Source organism: Wyeomyia smithii, chromosome 3 (genome assembly GCF_029784165.1).
Source record: "Wyeomyia smithii strain HCP4-BCI-WySm-NY-G18 chromosome 3, ASM2978416v1, whole genome shotgun sequence".
NCBI classification, from domain to species: Eukaryota; Metazoa; Arthropoda; class Insecta; order Diptera; family Culicidae; genus Wyeomyia; species Wyeomyia smithii.
The window spans coordinates 171,439,291-171,459,873 of NC_073696.1; the positions used below are offsets into that span (position 1 = coordinate 171,439,291).

The 20,583-nt window shown below is 38.4% G+C and overlaps 1 protein-coding gene across 5 annotated transcripts in view; it reads left to right on the top strand.

Annotated features, from left to right (window-relative positions):
- Positions 1-20,583, top strand: part of LOC129732970 (amyloid beta A4 precursor protein-binding family B member 1-interacting protein) — a 66,513-nt gene that overhangs the window by 39,863 nt on the left and 6,067 nt on the right. The window contains exons 1-2 of one of the 5 annotated variants that reach the window (XM_055694464.1): positions 450-872; positions 7,761-7,871. The exons of 1 other annotated variant lie outside the window; for it this stretch is intronic. Coding sequence is in view for 1 of the 4 variants with exons in the window: in XM_055694462.1 (XP_055550437.1) it covers positions 819-872 (54 nt within the window). In the remaining 3 variants the exon portion in view is untranslated. Of the gene's footprint in view, positions 1-449; positions 873-7,760; positions 7,872-18,810; positions 19,137-20,583 lie in introns of those variants that run through there. 3 more of the 5 variants (XM_055694462.1, XM_055694465.1, XM_055694463.1) reach the window with 3 other exon arrangements.

Genomic DNA, 20,583 nt, shown 5'->3' on the forward strand with positions numbered 1-20,583 from the left:
GATTATGACTATACGTAGGACTATTTTATGGTGGAATGAGGCAAACGATGAGTCATCATCAGTTTATCAGTTTTGAGATACTAAAAAGACAACTTCAATTACTTTCACCGAATGAAAAATACCATCGTTTGATGTCGAAGTTGGCAGAGACTAAGTAATCAACATCCAAATGTTCTTTTACCATATGGCTTGGTTTAAACTCTACAGTATATTGATGCAATGTGGGTGCATTGCTTGAAAGCCGGTGCATCAAGAACTGTCTGCATGGACTATATGCCTGTACACTCACATTTACCCACCCTTGAGGCATACACATAGCTTGGACTCGGTTTTATTATGTTTGTAGTTGTGGTCGTGTATAAAAATATGTTTTATTAATGTCAATCTCTTATATACTTATTTGGAATAAAATGTTATGTTCTCTCTTCCTAAGTACAATTCTTCCACCCAGTTAGTCTAGCGTACGACGTCGTTGAGTAAAAGTTGTGTTTGCTAGTGCTGTAGTTTCGAACGCAAGTGCTGGTTGTTGAAACTGAGTTGGCAATTGCTTGTGGAGTAAAATAAGGGTGTGAAGGGGTCGATTATACTCAGTGGGGAGTGTTTTTTCGGATGTCACCTACGTATTTAAAAATCGTGAATAGATATTGAAATCCGAACGTAGTGTTCGTCGTTCTCCTATCAAAGAAAAGAATGAAATATTTCTTCATTTAAATAATGATGTCAAACAGTGATCTGGTGAGAAATGCTTGTTGCTCCCCGGAATAATCTGCGTTAGTTAGTGAAACTAAATATACACTTCCGGTAGACGCGGTTCTAGAATGGATTACAGCTGGTCCGACTATGATTCTACATCGACATACTCTTCTGAATCCGTAAGTCTTTTCTTTTTGATTGTGGAGGCCAACAGGCCGTACAGTGCAAGTGGAAGTACATCCACGTCCCTCTGGTAAAGTTGATTTTCTTTGTCTCTGAAACCATCTGCGACAATCGCTAATACTTGAAAAGATACTATTATTGCTAAGGCACTAGAAATACTTGTAGTGTAGAAGGTTGAAAGGGCAAGAATGAATATACATTTTTAGATTTACGAAAATATTGCACATCTCGTAAACTGCCCTTAAAAGCAAAAGAGTCCCATATGACTTTAAGGCAAATTTAAGTTTATTCTGTTAATGTATCTAATTTTGTTGAAATTTTCATATGGCTTGATGAAATTTTAAAGTTTGTTCTGAAAATTACTGGAAAAATACCAAACCTTGCCTGTCCCATATTGAAAATAAAGGCATACGAGTCCCATTTTAAGTATATATTCGATTGACTTTAAAAACAACATTTCACATTTGTTATCAGTTAAAAGAAAAGTGTCCCCATCAAAATATCAATAACTTGAATAAATTAAAACACAGTTTATGTTTGCAAAGTTTAATTAAAAATAAGCTAGAGACATAAGAACTGATTAAAACTTATGTCTATTTTCGAAAAAAATCGAAAGATAAAGTGAAGTTTTCTGGAAACTTTTTCCAGAAATCCTTCTTAACATCTGGGATGTGTGGAAGTAAAGTGTTCAGGAGTGTGACCTTACAGTCTGCATCAATTTCTCGTGGGCTTTTTTAGGGATTTCATGGTAGACTTAATGTAGAACGAGCATTCGTTTATCAGCTGGGGTTGCTCCGTGATAAAAACATGCACTGCTTCATGTTGCAATGCGTTGAAACCAAATCGCTATATTGTAATTCGTATGATTCGAAAACGTTGGAGTGATACTGTTCACATGACAGACACAATAAGGAATAATGATAAATACCTTGGCCGTCTTAGAATGCGTGGAGACTGATATGCTTTTATTTTTTGTGTATAGAGAGAAAATAAAGGCAAACGAGTCCCATCATTTATTTCCAAGCCTGGAATTTATGCAAAAATTCTTAGAACTCATGGAAGTATACAATGTACCACCTCATGAAAATACAGTTGAATAAAACATACTTTTAGTTAAATCATAGTTATTTTACCCTAAATTCAAAATTAGAACTTCATTTGCAATTTTCTCAATTGTGAGCATTTCCATATGGGACTCTTATGCTTTTATGGGCAGTAAACCACCTGAAAAATATTCAGAAGAGTCACACATATAAATCGCGTAATGCTGAAGACGAAATTGATAAACTTGGTTTGAACGACAAAACTATAAAAATCGCATGTATTTGCAGAACAACGTGAAAAACACATCATAAAACGTAAATAAAAGCTGCGCTGATTCACGGAAGTCACATTAAAATGTGTGAAAATGTACTTTTTGCGCCTGTAATCTGCCTTAGAGTACTTTTATTCGTAGCAGGGACCTGCTTGTTCGCGTTAGTAACGTTTGCATTAAAAAAGAACTTTTTCGGATGGCGATAAAAAAAACTAAGACAGATACATAATTGAGTAATCCGGCAGCTAACCTGAACATTTGCCATGGTGGACCATGTTTTTGTTCACCATGTTTTTGAGTTCTTTCTACGTTTTATTTATCAATTCCTTCTCAGTTTCCAACAAAATTGTTTGAAAACTTACGCTTCAGGTTTTTCCGGAAATTCCCGATGGTCACAGCTTGGGGGGTTCGGCGATTTGGGTACCACTTCGATATTCAGCCGCTCCATCTCCTACAACGATCGCTTCGAATAGCCGGCGCCAGATCCGACCAGAACACCGCGTCTTCGCTCTTATGGTATTTTTTGATGAACAAAGTAACTTCCGGCTGGCACTTCGTACTATGAATTTCCCGTTCACCGAAAAAACGGAGCAAAGAGCAGCTTTGACATCACCTTCTCGCTGATTGTCAGCCACAGTAACCGTATTTTGGGGAACCTGATGTGTGACATGAACTTCACCTCGGAGCTCACTTTATTCGTGGTGGAAGTCAAATACGAAGAGCCCTACCAGTTTTTGCCATCATGACGAGGTCTTGTCGTCCATCACCACCACCACGTCACGGGAAAATTGACTTGGCTTGATCTTATTGAGCCGCGGTCGCTGCGTAATTGGGATTGCCGCTGACATCCTGACATATATGTCCATGTTCACTGGGTTCTTTTTGATTGTTTGGTTGATTGCATCGATCTCCCGGCCAAGCGCACGCAGTGAGGTAACCAGTTTTCCTCGGTGTTCCTCTTCAACATTCTTTGAAGCTTCTTGTCGCTCAGGGTTGTCTGCCGTCCGGAATCGAGGTTTTTTTCGATGCTCTGATTGTTGTCAAATAGTGCCCAGATGTAGATGCCGGAATGGCTGTATCTGGCGTCCACAAAGTGCCGCTGAAAAAAGTGCCGATGAAAAATGACGATATGTAAAAGCAATTTTTTGTAGACAAACAGAATTTATATCGGTTCGAAATCAATTTTATAGATGTATGTTTGAGCCCTTTATCCATTAAGGATACTGCCCCTGTTTACATAGTTGACGTAACAACCAACACCATCATTGCGAGAAAAACGCGATTTTGTTATTTTAACCCAAATAGTTACTTTGAGATACAATTCCAACAAAATAGTCTGTCAATTTTATGAAGATTGATGTTTGAATAGAGGCCCCAAGGATTATACGAATCTGCCCATGGTAATTAATCCAGAAAAACCGCTACGCCAGTTTATCTGAATAAACATGCATTTTTCTCGCAGATTGTTCGCATAGCTTGGCGTAAAAACTCGACTACTTCCTACTCTGCCTCGCAGTTGAATTAGTTTTGTCAATCGTGTTTCGGTCAAACGTTAGTTATTGTCTATCAGCAGTTTCAATTAGACAAATACGCACAAACACATATACAAACCCACACACAAACACATGCACAAAAACTTACATTTACGCTAAGGTGGCTAATCGTTACAAGGAAAAACGCAAACTTGACAGCACAGAGCCAGAACAAACTTTTTTTTTGTTCAATTTAGGCCCCCAGACAACGCTAAACCTGCCAAATATGGATTACTCGAGCCTCTGATTGGTGCATTACATATTCATGTACATGAATTTGTATGAAAATTAGTATAGGAAAAAAATTTCGCATGTTTCTTCCTAAAGAGCTATCGATCAATCCACTTCCGGTAGTGTCAGGATTGTTTGGGGCCCCAAATAGAACCATCAGAACGTTCTGGCAAATCGATTAAATTTACCCACCGTAATATACACACACTTTTTAATTATTTCATCTGATGCAAATATCCACTAGTAGGGGGAAAGTGGTGACTTTAGACCTTCCTGAGGCTGAGTGTTTGTAAAAATATTACAGTAAAAAATACAATACAAGAAATCAATCCCCCTTTCCCCTTTTCTCCTTTCCATGGAATATTTGTCGAATTAAACGGCTTAACTTAGACAAACAGACAGTAGTTAGACAGTCAAGTAGAACGACTTAACGTAGACAATTGCACCTTGTATGGAGTGACGCCAGTTTTTGCAACCAATTGGCAGTTACGCCAAAACGTTTTTCCAATATTTCTCAAAAGTTTTAGAACAAAATAGTTTTCTTTTCATTTGTAGGGTATGTATCTTAGGGAAAGGAAGCTGAATCAACGAAAAAGTGCATTTTAGTATTGAAGGCTTAATTTCATCAGGCTTCGAAACTGTGTGAGCATAAAATGAAAATAAAATTTGTATCGGCCTAATTATGTCCGAAAAGAAAATAATGATTGTGCGTAAAACGAAATAGAGGGAGGCACGATGTCGTAACCGTAGGTACAACTCTGTTTGTATTATAGCGGATGTACAAATGTGAATATAAAATTATCTTTTGTTTCGTTGTCTACCACGGCGTTTTGCTTATATGATGTATGATAACACTGGTCGACAAAAGTGCAAAAAAAGTTGCTCCAAACTCAAAAAAGTGACCTTGCAAATATTATTGCTTTTTAAACATTTCAGTGAATTTTGGTGTCCCTATAAGACGCGGAAGTGCGTCAAAGGCTGAAGATTAACGTTTGCTTACGGAAAAACTGATTTAAGTCTCTGGCAAAGTTATCTTTTCTAGGGGTATCAAAACTGATAGGAATGTTTAAAAACCTACAATCTTTCTTTTTTTTTTCAAATTTGAGTACTAGTTGACGATAGATTGCAAGAAGTTTAACAGCTCGAAACCCTATTTCATGTCACTCGTGCATTAATGAAAAAGTATAATAATGACTGACATTACAATGGAGAAATTAGATAAATCAGAAAAACAAGCAAGGAGATTTGTTAATTCTCGATTTTAACAACTCTTGTTAACATTTAAGTTCGAAGCTGTTTTTTACAAACATTAAAAGTCAGCAGAGGTAAAGCAAAAGAATCATCGTTGAGCGCAATTACTTACAAATAACTTGAATCAGAGGAAAAATATTTAGCATTCAAAACGGAACTCTATTTCCGTTTGGTGGTTCCCCATAGAGGGTTGCATTTCAATAAGGAGTGTATGGACTCATTAACATAGACTTTTGATGCCAATGTATTTTCAAGACAACCAGTGATGCGATGTGGTAACATTGTTAGCTCTGTTTTTATTAATAGAGGAAATCACGAAGTGATAATGATATGAATTCATCAATATAACAGTAATTTTGTTCATTTATTTTTCAGATAGTATAGAGAACCACCTACTAGGATAGTTTGTTGCGATAAGTTTACTTTTATATTATGTGCGATACACGTTTGTCCAATTTTCATTGAATTTCAGACTAAATCTTCCTCCAACAACGCAAACAGAAGCTCTCATGTATGAGGTGTGGCATCAGTTATGCTACTTCTTACAACATGAGCACCTATTTGGATAGCGTTGAGAAAGAATAGAAGAGATGGCTGAATGTGTTTTTTTAGAAATTAAAAATTGATAACATTTGATATTATCTAAAGAATGTTTGTACCCCTAGTTGGATCGGAGGTCATAGTTTCGTGAACACCGAGCAGGGACTTTTCATCGAAAACAAAAAGACCTTACGCGTTTTCACGTCTGGCTGATATCAACTGTAAATGTGTGAGTTGACATGCAATGGAAATTTACTTGGGTTGGAAAAATGTTATTGTATTTCAATACTGCTAAAATGTTATTGTTGGTTAAAACATCGTTCATTCTCATGAACTTCAATGTGCGTCTAAAATGTCACCGCAATCGCTAGTATGGCCATTATCTTAACATCAACAAAAATCAAAATTAAAGTTACATATTTTTAAATCTTTTATGAGACGGAAAACTTAGAGTACTATCAGAAACAAATTGTTATTTCGATTGAAATTTGTTTTGCGAAGTAGTTTTTTATGCATTGGCAATCTTGCTTGAAAATAGCGTTTTGATTCAACTTGCCAAAAATACAAAAAAATGCATTTTGGAGCATTCGGATCAATGTATCTCGCGATTAATTATTTCAAGCGAATTAAAATAAAAAGTTGACAGAGGAAAAACTCTTGAGATAGAATCATGAATCTGCGGGTCTAGTCAACATCAAGACTAAATTTCATGACTTTAAGGTTTCACCAAAATGTTAAGTTTTTCCATGGTTATCTCAGATATACCTACCAAGAGAAGTCTGAATAACAAACGTTAAAACATCCTAAGTAAATGGAGACAAAATCAGATATAATGAGCTGTACATTCGTGAAAAAATAGAAGTCTAATTAAGTAAAATTAAATCGTAAAACAGATTTGTTACAATCTTTTTGACTCCTTTTTAAAAGTGACTTTAAAAATTAGTCCACCTGGAAATTTTATTTTGAAATGGTCTCTCAGGGAATAAAATTATTCAAAAAATACTTTTAAGGAAAAAAAAAGGTTGAAAAATTATTAACGAAAAAATCGTTCCCTTCCAGTTGATCGCGAGATCTAGGTTGATTCATCGAGCAAACCATTGTACGCTCGGATCTCGGCTGAAATAAACTTTGGGATACGAAAACTAATGATGGTTGGCTACGAAATGTTGTGAAATAATGCTTTAATGCCGCATAACTGAAATTTGTTATACTGGAAATGAAGCTTCACCTCAAAACGTGTATCATTTGTAACAATTGGCGCGGCGCATGCAACAAATTTTCAAATTTTTCTCCATAGTTTACGTCCTTTTATAATCATTACCAATCTCTGAACTTCTTCATTGACAACTTGTCAGCCGCTGTATTGAATAGAATTTCAAGCTATAGCTGATATAAACTAAAACGTAATTAAATTGTTAACTGAATAGCGGTCGAAGTGGAAACGAGACGTGATAACGCAATTGGTATAAAACGACTACCACAACGCTTGCGCGTAAGAGTCGGAAAGTGGCTTACTAACACATCTTCATTTCAAATTTTAGAAGAAACTTTGATATGACTCGTATATAAATTTTGAATGTGTATTTTTTTAAATATCGTTAACATGTGCGTTTTCTATTTGATGTGCGAAACTAAACTGATAAGGCAGAAGAACATCGTGCTCCAGCTTGATTTAATATTTGTTCAGTGCACTTCAGGCCTCGTGTGAGTTTATATAAACGAATAATACCAGTTTTTCTGGTCATATATATATATATATATATATATATATATATATATATATATATATATATATATATATATATATATATATATATATATATATATATATATATATATATATATATATATATATATATATATATTATATATTATATTATATATATATATATATATATATATATATATATATATATATATATATATATATATATATATATATATATATATATATATATATATATATATATATATATATATATATATACATATATATTTTTTTTTTTTTGTTTCAGGTGAAGGGAAAATTTGCATCCAAACCCCTGAGGGTTGGTTTGAATCAGTGACCGGACCCACTAAAACCCCTTCAGTCTCCAGCCCATAATACTCCCCGGGACCACCGCTAGGTATTGCTTCGGGGAGCGGCTTTTGTGCTCTGTGCACCCTCTTGGTTCTTTAGGTCTTTTTGCTAACTTAGCTAACTAACCTGGAGACTGGCCGTTAGCTAACACTGGCGTGTCGGTGGTCAACCTGTCGCCTGTTTTGCAATTCTAAAACTATTTGAGAGGCGGTTGTACAAACCGCCCTCCAAATGTTTGGGTCTTTACACATCCTCCGAACTAGGTTGTCCGGAGTGGTGTCTGGCCCGCTCACTACCATCATGTCGCTCCGCGCATGCACAAAACGAGGGCACACGAAGAAGACATGCTCAGCAGTCTCTTCCGCATCCGCGCACTCGGGACACATGGGGGACCCTGCATGCCCGAATCTGTGTAGATACTGCCTAAAGCAACCATGGCCTGACAGAATCTGTGTCAGATAGAAGTTCACTTCTCCATGGCGCCTCCCGACCCATCCGGATACATCCGGAATAAGTCGATGCGTCCATCTACCCTTCGCGGAATTGGACCACTCCTGCTGCCATCTGATCATCGAGAATGATCTTCTGGTACCTCGTACGCCCCTTGTGTCACGTTGATCGAAGCATTCTACGTCCTCCTTAATGGCTATGCTGATAGGCATCATGCCGGACAGGACGCAGATTGCGTCGTATGACACAGTTCGATACGCGCTCGCAACCCTCAGGCACATGAGCCTGTAGGTACTTTCCAACTTACTCCGATGTTTACTAGTACCTAGTGCTTCGGACCACACTGGCCCGCCGTATCTCAGTATGGACTAAGTCACGCTAGCTAGAAGTTTCCGCTTGCTGCCGTACACTGCTGAGCTATTGGACATCATGCGAGAAAATGCTGCAATAGCCATTGAAGCCCTCTTACAGGCATATTCGACAAGGCTCCCGAAGGCGAGCTTGTCATCGCCTTATATATATATATATATATATATATATATATATATATATATATATATATATATATATATATATATATATATATATATATATATATATATATATATATATATATATATATATATATATATATATATATATATATATATATATATATTCATTCGGTCGATGCGCGCTGAACGGAGAAGCAGTTTGTAGCAATTTACCTAAGTATTTATTACATAATTTATTACATTCAACGATATGAAGCTGGTTGCAAATGCCTAAAAAATCGATGTAAACCCGATCATTTCATTTTCAAATGCCTAAAATTGCGAAAACTTCACGGCAGAAGGATGTTTTCTTCAAATTCACTACTACTACAAATTTGTACTCTAAAAAGATCGACGATGATCGAAAATATAATTAGTCCGCAATATTTTTAAACTCGGTTACAGATATAGAGGTGGGCCAAAATACAGACATGGTACTTCAAAATGTGTTTTTAATACTTCGTAAAAATTTTGATATTTCTAGGATATTTTCAAATGAGTTGTACTGTTGAAGTTGGGTATACACTTTGCCCTCACCAATCATACCACTGTTGAGCAGGTTGTTGAGGTATTTATGTTAAAAAATTATGTTTTTTCAATAAATTGTGCACTTCCTAAAGCTCCTACTCTAATAATCATAATGAAATAAATAAATAAATATACCTTTAATATACAGAAACATCAAAGCCTTTTTTTCTTTCAAGTTAAGGTAAATTGTCTATTTTTCCCGAACTACTTTTAGGTAGTATATTAACAAACACCGCTAGTTTCCGCTGGATGGGTACAAATTTCTCTTCAATACAATGTCGTTTGTATTCCATAAACTACACTGTAATAGGCACGTCGGCAGCTATACCCAGGCTGCATCTGTGATTCACTTTCTTGTCTGTATAAAAACGAATTTATTATTTTCTTTGTTTTGCTAAATCCCGTTTCTGTAGACGCTAGCATCTGTTGCTGCAAGCAATATATAGCATTTGGCGCCGGTTTTAGCCCACGCACATGTGATGAAAAATGTAAGTAGGTCTTCCCTTCCGATTACGAAAATCTACTGAATGAATGAAAATAACACTCGTTCATACCTGATTATAAAACAGCACTAGATAATGTTCCTCACAGACAAAATTACTTATTAGTAAAAAAAAGTGTTGGTGTTAAATAATCTCTGGAATAATTCTGTCACATTTTTGTTAGACTTTCGTGATCGGGATGTCTACATATAGCTAACGTTGTCTATTCAGTGTACATCGTGTACATTCACTAATACTGTCGTGACTACGCAGGCTGTATGCAATTTAAAAAAATTGAAATTCGCAAAGTAGAAATAGTTTTTCACCCACTCAAAATATTATAACCCAGTGAGTATATCTTTTATTTTTTTTTTAATTCCGTTTGGTCAAACGAGTGTTATTGGTAAATATCATTCGACCAATGTTTTTTGATTTTGTCCTATTTTGAGGTTTGCAGTTGGTATACGATCTGTGATAACCATCGTAGGTTATCATTATCTGCACAATGTACAAATCATGCAAAACAAATGAGCCAGTTTTTTCGAATTTATTATGTTGAAACAGGACGAAAAGCTAGTCTAAATAGTACTCAGTTTATATTTATTACATTGCACGTCAAGCAAAGTTATAGCATATATCATAACTCATATTTTTTTCTGCTCAAACCGTTTTCAAGTCGAATTGAAGTTCTTCGTGGATACTTTCCATGAAAGATACACTACCGGAGCAGCATCCGTCAGGATGCACTGTAGCACTGATTTAATTATGGTAGAATTTTCTTCGTGGACTTTCTTTCTAAGTTGTTAAGTAATTTGACCTTTATTGGATATTGAGTGCGGAGTTGCATATTCTTGTCTAGAACTACGGTGTGATATTATTGCTTGCCTATACTTATATGTGACGGATTTCGCGCAAACTCGAGTAGCACTTTCTCAAAATTCAATGAAATTGTGGGTGTGTAGGCCCTGCTAAAATACGTTACTTTGCATCATATATATTTTTTTAAATTTATTAGACTAATGTTTGAAAAAATTAAGTCAGGTAAATTTATAATTTTCCGTTATAACATACAGTTACAGTATATGCAAATTTGTGAAAAACATGCGCAAATGATATCTTTGTTATCATTTTGCTGAAAAATTTATTTGGTTTTGTTTGAAAAAGGGTATTTTATACTACTTATATTCGAACATTTATGATACACATTTCGTATGAATATATGGTTATTTTTCCTTTTTTTTTAATTTTTATTTCAACTCTGAGTTGCGACAAGCAATTTGTTTTGTGTTTTGAACTGAAAATCTTGTCCTTGATCTGAAGAATAAAATTTATAGAATTATCTCCAATTATCAGCAGTCTACTGTTTCACAACATTTAGTACCGCTTCATAGATTCCTGGAGTACTTCGTGATAAGGTCGTATGTCTGAATGTGAAATGCGAAACAAAAGACGCGCGAGCAAGTGTTGGCATTGTTTGCCTGGTCGAGTGAAGGTTCAAGGTCGCCCGCCTTTGTGCAACTGTTTCGCATCGTGGCTGTTCGCTGGTGCGTGAGCCGATTTGACTGCTAAGTAATTTGTGCTACAGCAGTGGACGAGAATCTCAACACAAAGGAGGAAAAAGAAGAAGCCAACAGTTGACAGCGAGTTGTGTCGCTGTGCTGAGTGATCACACACCCGGCTCGCTGCTGGTGGCTGTTTGGAGCTGCTGTATTGGTGCTGCTGGCTGTAACGGCTGCAGCTTCGACCGTTCGGACAACCAACCCTGCTGAAAGGAGAAGTAAAGAGGTACGTGTTCTGTCGGCGCTAGTGCGCTAGATTTAGCGCGATGGATGTAGATCCCTCGCCTCCCGTGCCACCATCCCCGAACCCCTCCGACCCTGTCCCTCCTGCCAACCCTTCCTCTGTTAATTCTCCAGTCCCCCCTTGCCGCCCCAGGCTTTACCCGGACGGATCTCAGGGCAGCTTTACTGTTTTCTTTCGGCCAAAAGCAGGACCGAAATCGAAACCGTTAAACATCCTGCAGATTTCGAAAGACCTGACGGAGGGGTACAAGGCCGTGACCGAAATCTCCAAGGTCAGACCCAACAAGCTCCGTGTCGTGGTCAGCGACCTGGAACAGGCCAACGCTATTGCTCGCTCCGAGCTTTTCACACGCGAGTATCGCGTTTATATACCCGCACGAGACGTGGAGATCGACGGTGTCATAACCGATTCGAGTCTGTCGGTCGAGTGTATCTTGGCAAGCGGTTTTGGCTGCTTCAAAAATGCTTTGTGTCACGACGTAAAAGTAAAGATCATAGATTGCAAGCAATTGCGGTCTGTGTCTCTTGTCAACGGCACAAAAGTGTACACTCCGTCAGACTCGTTTCGTGTTACGTTTGCCGGATCTGCTCTCCCTAGCCACGTCTCGATCGATCGGGTTCGTCTGCCTGTGCGATTGTATGTACCCCGTGTTATGAATTGCACCAATTGCAAGCAGCTAGGCCACACAGCCGCCTACTGCTGCAATAAGGCACGGTGTAGCAAGTGTGGAGAAACTCATGCGGACGATTCTTGCAGTGTAAATGCTGAAAAAAGTATTCACTGCGGGGAAAATCAGCATGAGCTCTCCACATGCCCGGTGTACATGCAGCGCAGAGATAAAATCAAGCGGTCACTTAAGGAGCGTTCAAAGCTATCTTACGCTGAGATGCTGAAGAAGACCTTGACCACTTCTACCATAACATCGAACCCCTTTGATCTGTTGTCCTCTGATGAAACCGATTCTGACGATTCACCAGCGGGAACAACTTATGCCAATCCTGGGGCGTCTAGAAAGAGGAGAATATTTCCTCTCCTAAACTTCCCCGAAAAGGTCCTAAGATTTCCCAAAGTGAAATGAAAGTTACAAACAAACCAAACAGTGCTGCGGAAAAACCGAAGCAAACTCCTCCTGGGCTTGCAAATTTAAAGTCCCAGAAGGAGTTCCCAGTACTGCCAGGAACATCTTAAACCCCAGTTGTTCCTTTTGCACTCCCAGTTGATGAAACAAACTCTGGATTAGTGAAATTTTCTGACATTGTGGACTGGATTTTTGAAACTTTCAATGTACCCGATCCAATTAAAATTTTTCTTACAGCATTCCTCCCAACAGTTAGATCATTTTTGAAGCAGTTGACTGCCCAATGGCCCCTCCTTGCAGCGATTGTATCCTTCGATGCCTAATTCATCTGCGTATACGAAGGATTCTATCTCTGTCTTACAGTGGAATTGTAGAAGTATTTTACCAAAAATGGATTCATTTAAAGTTTTAATAAATAGAAACAAAGGCGATGCATTTTCCCTTTGTGAAACTTGGCTTACTTCAAATATTGATCTCAACTTCCATGATTTTAATATTATTCGCCTTGATCGAGACACCCCATATGGAGGAGTACTTTTAGGGATCAAAAAGTGCTATTCTTTCTATCGTATTAACCTCCCCTCGATTCCAGGCATCGAAGTTGTCGCATGTCAAATGACAATACAAGGTAAAGAGCTTTGTATTGCCTCAATATATATTCCTCCCAGAGCACAGGTTGGGCAACGGTTGCTCTTTGATTTTATAGAACTTCTTCCCTCGCCACGTTTGATTTTGGGAGACTTCAACTCTCATGGTGTGGCTTGGGGTTCCCCCTACAATGATAACCGCTCCTCTTTAATCTATAACCTTTGCGATGACTTCGACATGACTATTTTGAACAACGGTGAAATGACACTATCCCGAAACCTCCAGCGCGCCCAAGCGCTTTGGATCTATCCTTATGTTCGACGTCGCTACGGTTGGATTGCACATGGAAGGTAATCCTCGATCCTCACGGTAGCGACCATCTGCCTATTCTTATTTCAATTACTAACGGTTCAACTCGCATGCGACCAATTGACATTCCGTAAGACCTCACACGGAATGTCGATTGGAAGTTATACGAGGAAATGATTTCAAAAGCGGTCGAGTCGATTCAACATCACCCACCACTTGAAGAATACAACCTCCTCGCGGGCTTAATCCTCGAAGCCGCGTTGCAAGCCCAAACGAAGAAATATCCCGGCGTAACGATCAAAGAGCGGCCTCCAACTCCGTGGTGGGACAAAGAGTGCTCCGATGTCTACACGCAAAGATCCGACGCATTTTTGGCCTTCCAGAAGGGAGGTATACCCGACGACTATATACGGTATTCGGAGCTTAATACCAAGCTTAAAAGCCTGGCTAAAGCAAAGAAACGAGGATATTGACGTCGGTTCGTGAACGAGACATCGATGAGCACTCTTTGGAACACAGCCCGAAGAATCGCGTAACGGTCACAAAAGCGAGGAATCTTCAAGTCGGTGGATATTTGATTTTGCCAGGAAAGTATATCCCGACTCTGTTCCTGAGCAAAACATTGTTCGCGATGCGTCTCCGGGCCACGACGCGATAGAATCACCTTTTACGATGGCAGAATTTTCAGTTGCCCTCCTGTCCTGTAACAATAACGCGCCTGGGTTAGATAGAATCAAATTCAACTTGTTGAAGAATCTACCCGGCAATGCCAAGAGGCGCTTGTTGAACTTGTTCAATAAGTTCCTGGAGCAAAACATTGTACCGCAGGATTGGAGGCAAGTGAAGGTGATCGCCATCCAAAAACCAGGGAAACCAGCTTCTGATCACAACTCTTATAGGCCGATTGCAATGCTATCCTGTATCCGGAAATTGATGGAAAAAATGATACTCCGTCGTTTAGACCATTGGGTCGAATCAAATGGTCTACTATCAGATACTCAATTTGGCTTCCGCCGTGCCAAAGGGACGAATGATTGTCTTGCGTTGCTTTCAACAGATATTCAGTTGGCGTATGCCCGCAAAGAACAAATGGCGTCTGCGTTCTTGGACATTAAGGGGGCTTTTGATTCCGTTTCTATTGACATTCTTTCGGGTAAACTTCACCGACAAGGATTTTCTCCAATTTTGAACAATTTTTTGCACAATTTGCTGTCCGAAAAGCACATGCATTTTACGCACGGCGATTTGGCAACTTTTCGCATTAGCTACATGGGTCTTCCCCAGGGCTCATGTTTAAGCCCCCTTCTTTACAACTTTTATGTAAATGACATCGACGAATGTCTGGCAAATTCATGCACGATAAGACAACTTGCAGACGACAGTGTAATCTCTGTTACAGGAGCCAAAGCTGCCGATTTGCAAGGACCATTGCAAGATACCTTGGACAGTTTGTCTGCTTGGGCTTTACAGCTAGGTATCGAATTCTCTCCGGAGAAGACTGAGATAGTAGTTTTTTCTAGGAAGCATGAACCTGCTCAGCTTCAAACACAATTAATGGGTAAAACGATTTCTCAGGTTTTGGTAGACAAATATCTTGGTGTCTGGTTCGACTCTAAAGGCACCTGGGGTTGTCACATCTGATGAAAAAATGTCAACAAAGAGTGAATTTTCTTCGTACAATAACCGGACAATGGTGGGGAGCCCACCCAGGAGACTTTATAAGGCTTTACCAAACAACGATATTGTCTGTCATTGAGTACGGGTGTTTCTGCTTCCGCTCCGCAGCAAACACACATTTGATCAAACTGGAGCGAATACAATATCGTTGTTTGCGTATCGCCTTGGGTTGCATGCAGTCGACCCATACGATGAGTTTGGAGGTCTTAGCTGGAGTACTACCATTGAAAAACCGCTTCTGGAGCCTGTCTTCTCGCATTCTTATCAAATGTGAGGTCTTGAACCGTCCTGTGATTGAAAATTTTGAAAGGTTAATCGAACTTAATTCTCAAACCCGTTTTATGACATTGTATTTCAATCACATGTCCCATAATATTAACCCTTCTTCGAATATTCCAAATCGTGTCGACTTATCAAATACTTCTGATTCTACTGTGTTTTTCGATACATCCATGATAGAAGAAACTCGTGGAATCCCGGATCATTTACGCGTGCAGCAGACCCCAAAATTTTTTCCAATAAATATCGAAACATCAACTGCGACAATATGTTCTACACTGACGGATCACTTCTTGATGGGTCCACTGGCTTCGGTATTTTCAATAACAATTTAACCGTCTCCCATAAGCTTGATAATCCTGCGTCTGTTTACGTCGCAGAATTGGCTGCAATTCAGTACACCCTAGGGATTATCGAAAAAATGCCCACGGACCATTATTTCATCTTTACGGACAGTCTCAGTTCCATTGAGGCTCTTCGATCGATGAAAGATGTTAAGCACTCTCCGTATTTCCTGGGGAAAATTCGGGAACATCTGAGTGCTTTATCCGAAAAATCGTATCAGATTACCTTAGCGTGGGTCCCTTCTCACTGCTCGATACCGGGCAATGAGAAAGCGGACTCTTTGGCTAAGGTGGGCGCAACAAACGGTGGAATTTATGAAAGACCAATTGCCTTTAATGAATTTTTCTCATTTGTACGTCAGAATACGATCATCAGTTGGCAAAATGCTTGGACCAGAGGGGAACTGGGAAGGTGGTTACATTCCATAATCCCCAAGGTGTCGACGAACCCGTGGTTCAAGGGGTTGGATGTAGGTCGGGATTTCATTTGCGTGATGTCCCGGCTTATGTCCAATCACTATAGATTTGACGCGCATCTCCGTCGTGTTGGGCTCGGGGAGAGTGGTATCTGTGCCTGTGGTGAAGGTTATCACGACACAGAGCACGTTGTTTGGTCATGCCCTGTACACCGTGACGCCAGGTCTGAATTAATAGCTTCCCTGCAGGCCGAAAGTAGGCAGCCGGCTGTTCCTGTTCGTGATGTCTTGGCGAGCCGTGACCTATCCTACATGTCCCTTATATACGTTTTCCTGAAATCCATCCACGCCCCAGTTTAATCCTATTTCTTCCGCCTACATCCAACCAAACGACAAGAACACGTTAAGACCCCGGATCCGGAAACAGCAACTAGACCCGCACGATACTCTCAGGTCCCGAGGGAGACAACCCAATATGCCAGTCCGTAATGTCTTGGCCAGCAGCGGAACATGTGCTTACCTATGGCAATGAAAACCATCATACAGTAAACCAGTGCTTTTAATGCAAAATATTATAGCTTTAAGTTACATGTAGTTTCAGCTCGTAGTCGGCAGCGAGGATAAAAAATTTGCTTTTAGTTATTAAGATACTTTAGAAAGTAAGCTACCAGATATAATTGGCGCCGTTAAACATTAAATTGTATCTGTGCCGTGTCAAATAAATTATAGATGAACAAAAAAAAAGGACTGAAACATTGGGTTGTACTCCTCGGGCTTTGGACTCCCATCCAAGAGATGAAATCTGGCATCACATCTTTTTTTTTCCAAATTTTACTTGCTTGTTAATATTTAGTAGCAACCATTTTTGTTTTTGTTGTTGGCGTCTTGCCAACCCAGCCTTCTTTAATGACTGTTAAAATAAATAGGAACGGATTATGTGATACAAATACTAATAGAGCAAAACGCCAACGCCCACCGCAACTAAGGAAAAATATTTTTTAAACAATGGGTCATTTTCCAGATAAAATTTGAAGTGATGAACATTTTATGCTCTCACCTGTCAGGTAGGCTGAGGCCGGTCACGATCCATCTCGCTATGACCTTTTTGTGAGACGACGCGAATGAAATCTGGCTCATTGTCAAATATCTGAAGTTTGTCTGTTTGACGGGTGCGTAATCAGAAATCTGGCAAAATTCAGATTTATCTAATATACTGGCAACGTTGTTTGTAGGGTTGATGGATATTATCTTCGGCAGGGCAAGCTTCAATCCCACTGATTAATCCGGATCTTCTCTTCATGTTAAGAGTTTTTTTTGTGTGAACGCAGTGTAAATTCTATCAATTTCAAATTGTTTCGAAATCTATGATGCATCTGTGACAAAAAGCGGAAACCTTTTCATTGTTTTAAGTTTGCGCCTCTTCACTTTTAACGTTTCTCACCGATTGCTTTGCATCTTGAAAACCCGTATCCAAACTGCGATATAAATATGTATATTAGACATAAACTACCGGTAACACCAGAATGTAGACGACACTGTGAATCTAAATAGCATTACACTTGCAATGAGAGCGAGTGAGAGAGATAGAGAGAGAGAGAGAAAAAAGAGAGAAAGAGAAAGAAAGAGAGAACATAGCAAATTAATTCTCCCTCTGTTAGTGGCGTACAATTGGCTGCATGCATATTGAAATTCGAGTCACATCACAACGTTGAAGTTTGTGCTGCCAACAGCTTGCAGGGGATTATTTCTTGGGTCAGATAAAATGTCTACTCGAATCAAAAGTAGTCATGCGACAGAATCACGCAATACATGAGCCCGATCATTTTTTTCCAGTGACCCGGTTCCCTTCATGTCTCCTAAACGGCGAACATCTTTCTTACTGATTTTTGTTGAAACGTTAAAAACATTATGCGAGCGCTAATGCTTGTTACGCAGTTTCAGGTTGTATTTATTAGGCTTTTGCCAAAATCTGGATGAGTAGACAGTTATTTCTTGTAGCGTAGTAAAATCTTGGATATAAATCTATGTACTCAGTGACAGTAAACACTGGGCGAAGAATAAACGTTTTTCTGTATGCGTTTGGCATGCAAGTCATGTGCAATCGTTATTTTGGGCGGCTATGTGTGTGAGGTTAAATTCATTGAATTAAGCCAGCCTGTTTTTTTTTATTTTTTGTTAACTATTTTGCACTATTTCCTGTTTTTGGCCATTTAAAGCAGTGCTATCAATTAGTAATTCTCAAAAAAAAAAACTGTACCAATATGAAGTAATCCAAACAGCACTGCATCAGTATGAAGACACACTTCTTATGCTATTATTGAATTTCGGATTACCAGAGCCACAGTTATATTTGATTGCAAAATCTCAAATCATTTAACAGTCTCTCAGTGATTCATCATTATTTGTTTTTTTTTTTCTCCAGTGAGTAAAAATAAATTCTGCGTGTTAAAGATATTTTCCTTGATTTCATGGTGTTTTCTTGTATAGAGCATAAATCTTATGCTTGTAGTTGTGATCAGTTCGGCTGCTGTGGATGGTGTATTACAGCTTTACTCTCAGTTTTCCTGCCAGCTCGTGTGATGCAGTAGAGCATGGACAACGTACTGTATCGAAGTGCTGTAGGAAAAGTGCTTTCTTTCTAGTAGAGTGGGTAATTTTCGTGTGTAGTACAGACTGACAAGGCTTTTAAAATTTAGAATGCTACCAAATTTCATTGCTTTATATTCTGGTAAGAATGTAATGTTTAGTGGTGCAGTTTGTATAAAGATAATTTTAGATAAATTTTACTTGTGTAAGACTAAGTAACTGTTCATGTCACACTGCGGTAAGAAAATCACAATTGTATGTACCTTTTGATTATTCTACCTCTCGATTATTTGCTAGAACTAGATTCTCAAAAAGGTAATTATTTTTGCTTTCAATGAATGATTGTTCTGCGTTATGTAATCTGAAAATTCAACGTCTAGTTCAATTTCAATTATCGGTGACAGTCGAATGTTTTGTTCATTTTTCATGATTTAATATGTTATTTCGATTAAAGTAGGTTTTCTATATGTTTGACTATCTGTTATTTTTTGTGGCCCGGGAAATCACATAATTCGAAAAAAATGTTTAGTACGTGTGCTTGAGAATGAAAATTATATGCGAACGAAGCAAATGCATTTTGCAAGGAGAAAAAAAATGAAAATCTAATTTTAGTTGCATGTGTCGGTGTTAACTCTTGATTAAATGCGCATAGATTCGTGCTAATTATGTCACAACGTATTAGATTACACTAGAATCGGCATTGCAGAAAGGTGTTATTCCAAAGGTTACGTGCTGTGTGGAATCAGATTCAAATAAATCAGTATAACGTTTCTTCAAATGTAAACAATTCGAATGAAAATTGCTTTTTGTAATTCGAACACTCTTTTTCTCGCTTGCGCACATGCCACTCTCTTGGAAATGTTGGCCCTGTCTGCTGTTCATGAGTCATACGCAAAAAAAATAATCATGCTGTTTGTTTACCAGACAATATTTCATTTTAAAATCAAAATTTACATGATTTTAGTATACAGTTGGTCAACGACATTAATTGCTTTTTCACATCCACACAGCACGTACCCTTAGTAATTATAAGAAAGGAGGTGAAAATGACCAGATATTTTAAATTCATTGTGTTTGTGCAAGCATAAAATGATGAAAAGCTTTACATAGAATCGTACGTGAGAGTAAATTTGACTAGTCATAGCATGCAGATAATAAGGCGACAACTGAGCAAATGTATGTCTAAAAAAGAGACGAGTATTCTCAGTAGAGTAAATCTATGCTAAATGACTTATGCGTATACTGCCGTGAGATGACAATGTGACGTATATCCAAGTGATCAGTTTTTCAGTATGTGGCCCAAAAACGAATAAATTTCTTGTCACTCTTGTATTGAAATGAGTGCCAACGTCACTTTGTTTTTTTGATTTTATGCAACGTACGACTAAGTAACAACGAAAAGGATGATACCAAAAGATAGTTCATCGAATAATGAACAAATTGGCATAAAAAACCTATATACGAAAAAATGGCACTTACGTCACTTTGTCATCTCACGGCAGTATACGGGTATACGCCTCATTCAAAGCATTGTGACTGGTTGTAAAGAAGAACTGTCTGAGAAGAAATTATAGGGAACCAACAATGTTATAAAATATACACTGTATATTTTTGTATTCCACAAAATCTAAACAAACACTAAATTTTAATTTACATAAAAGGGTTCATTTTTTTCTTGTCATTTT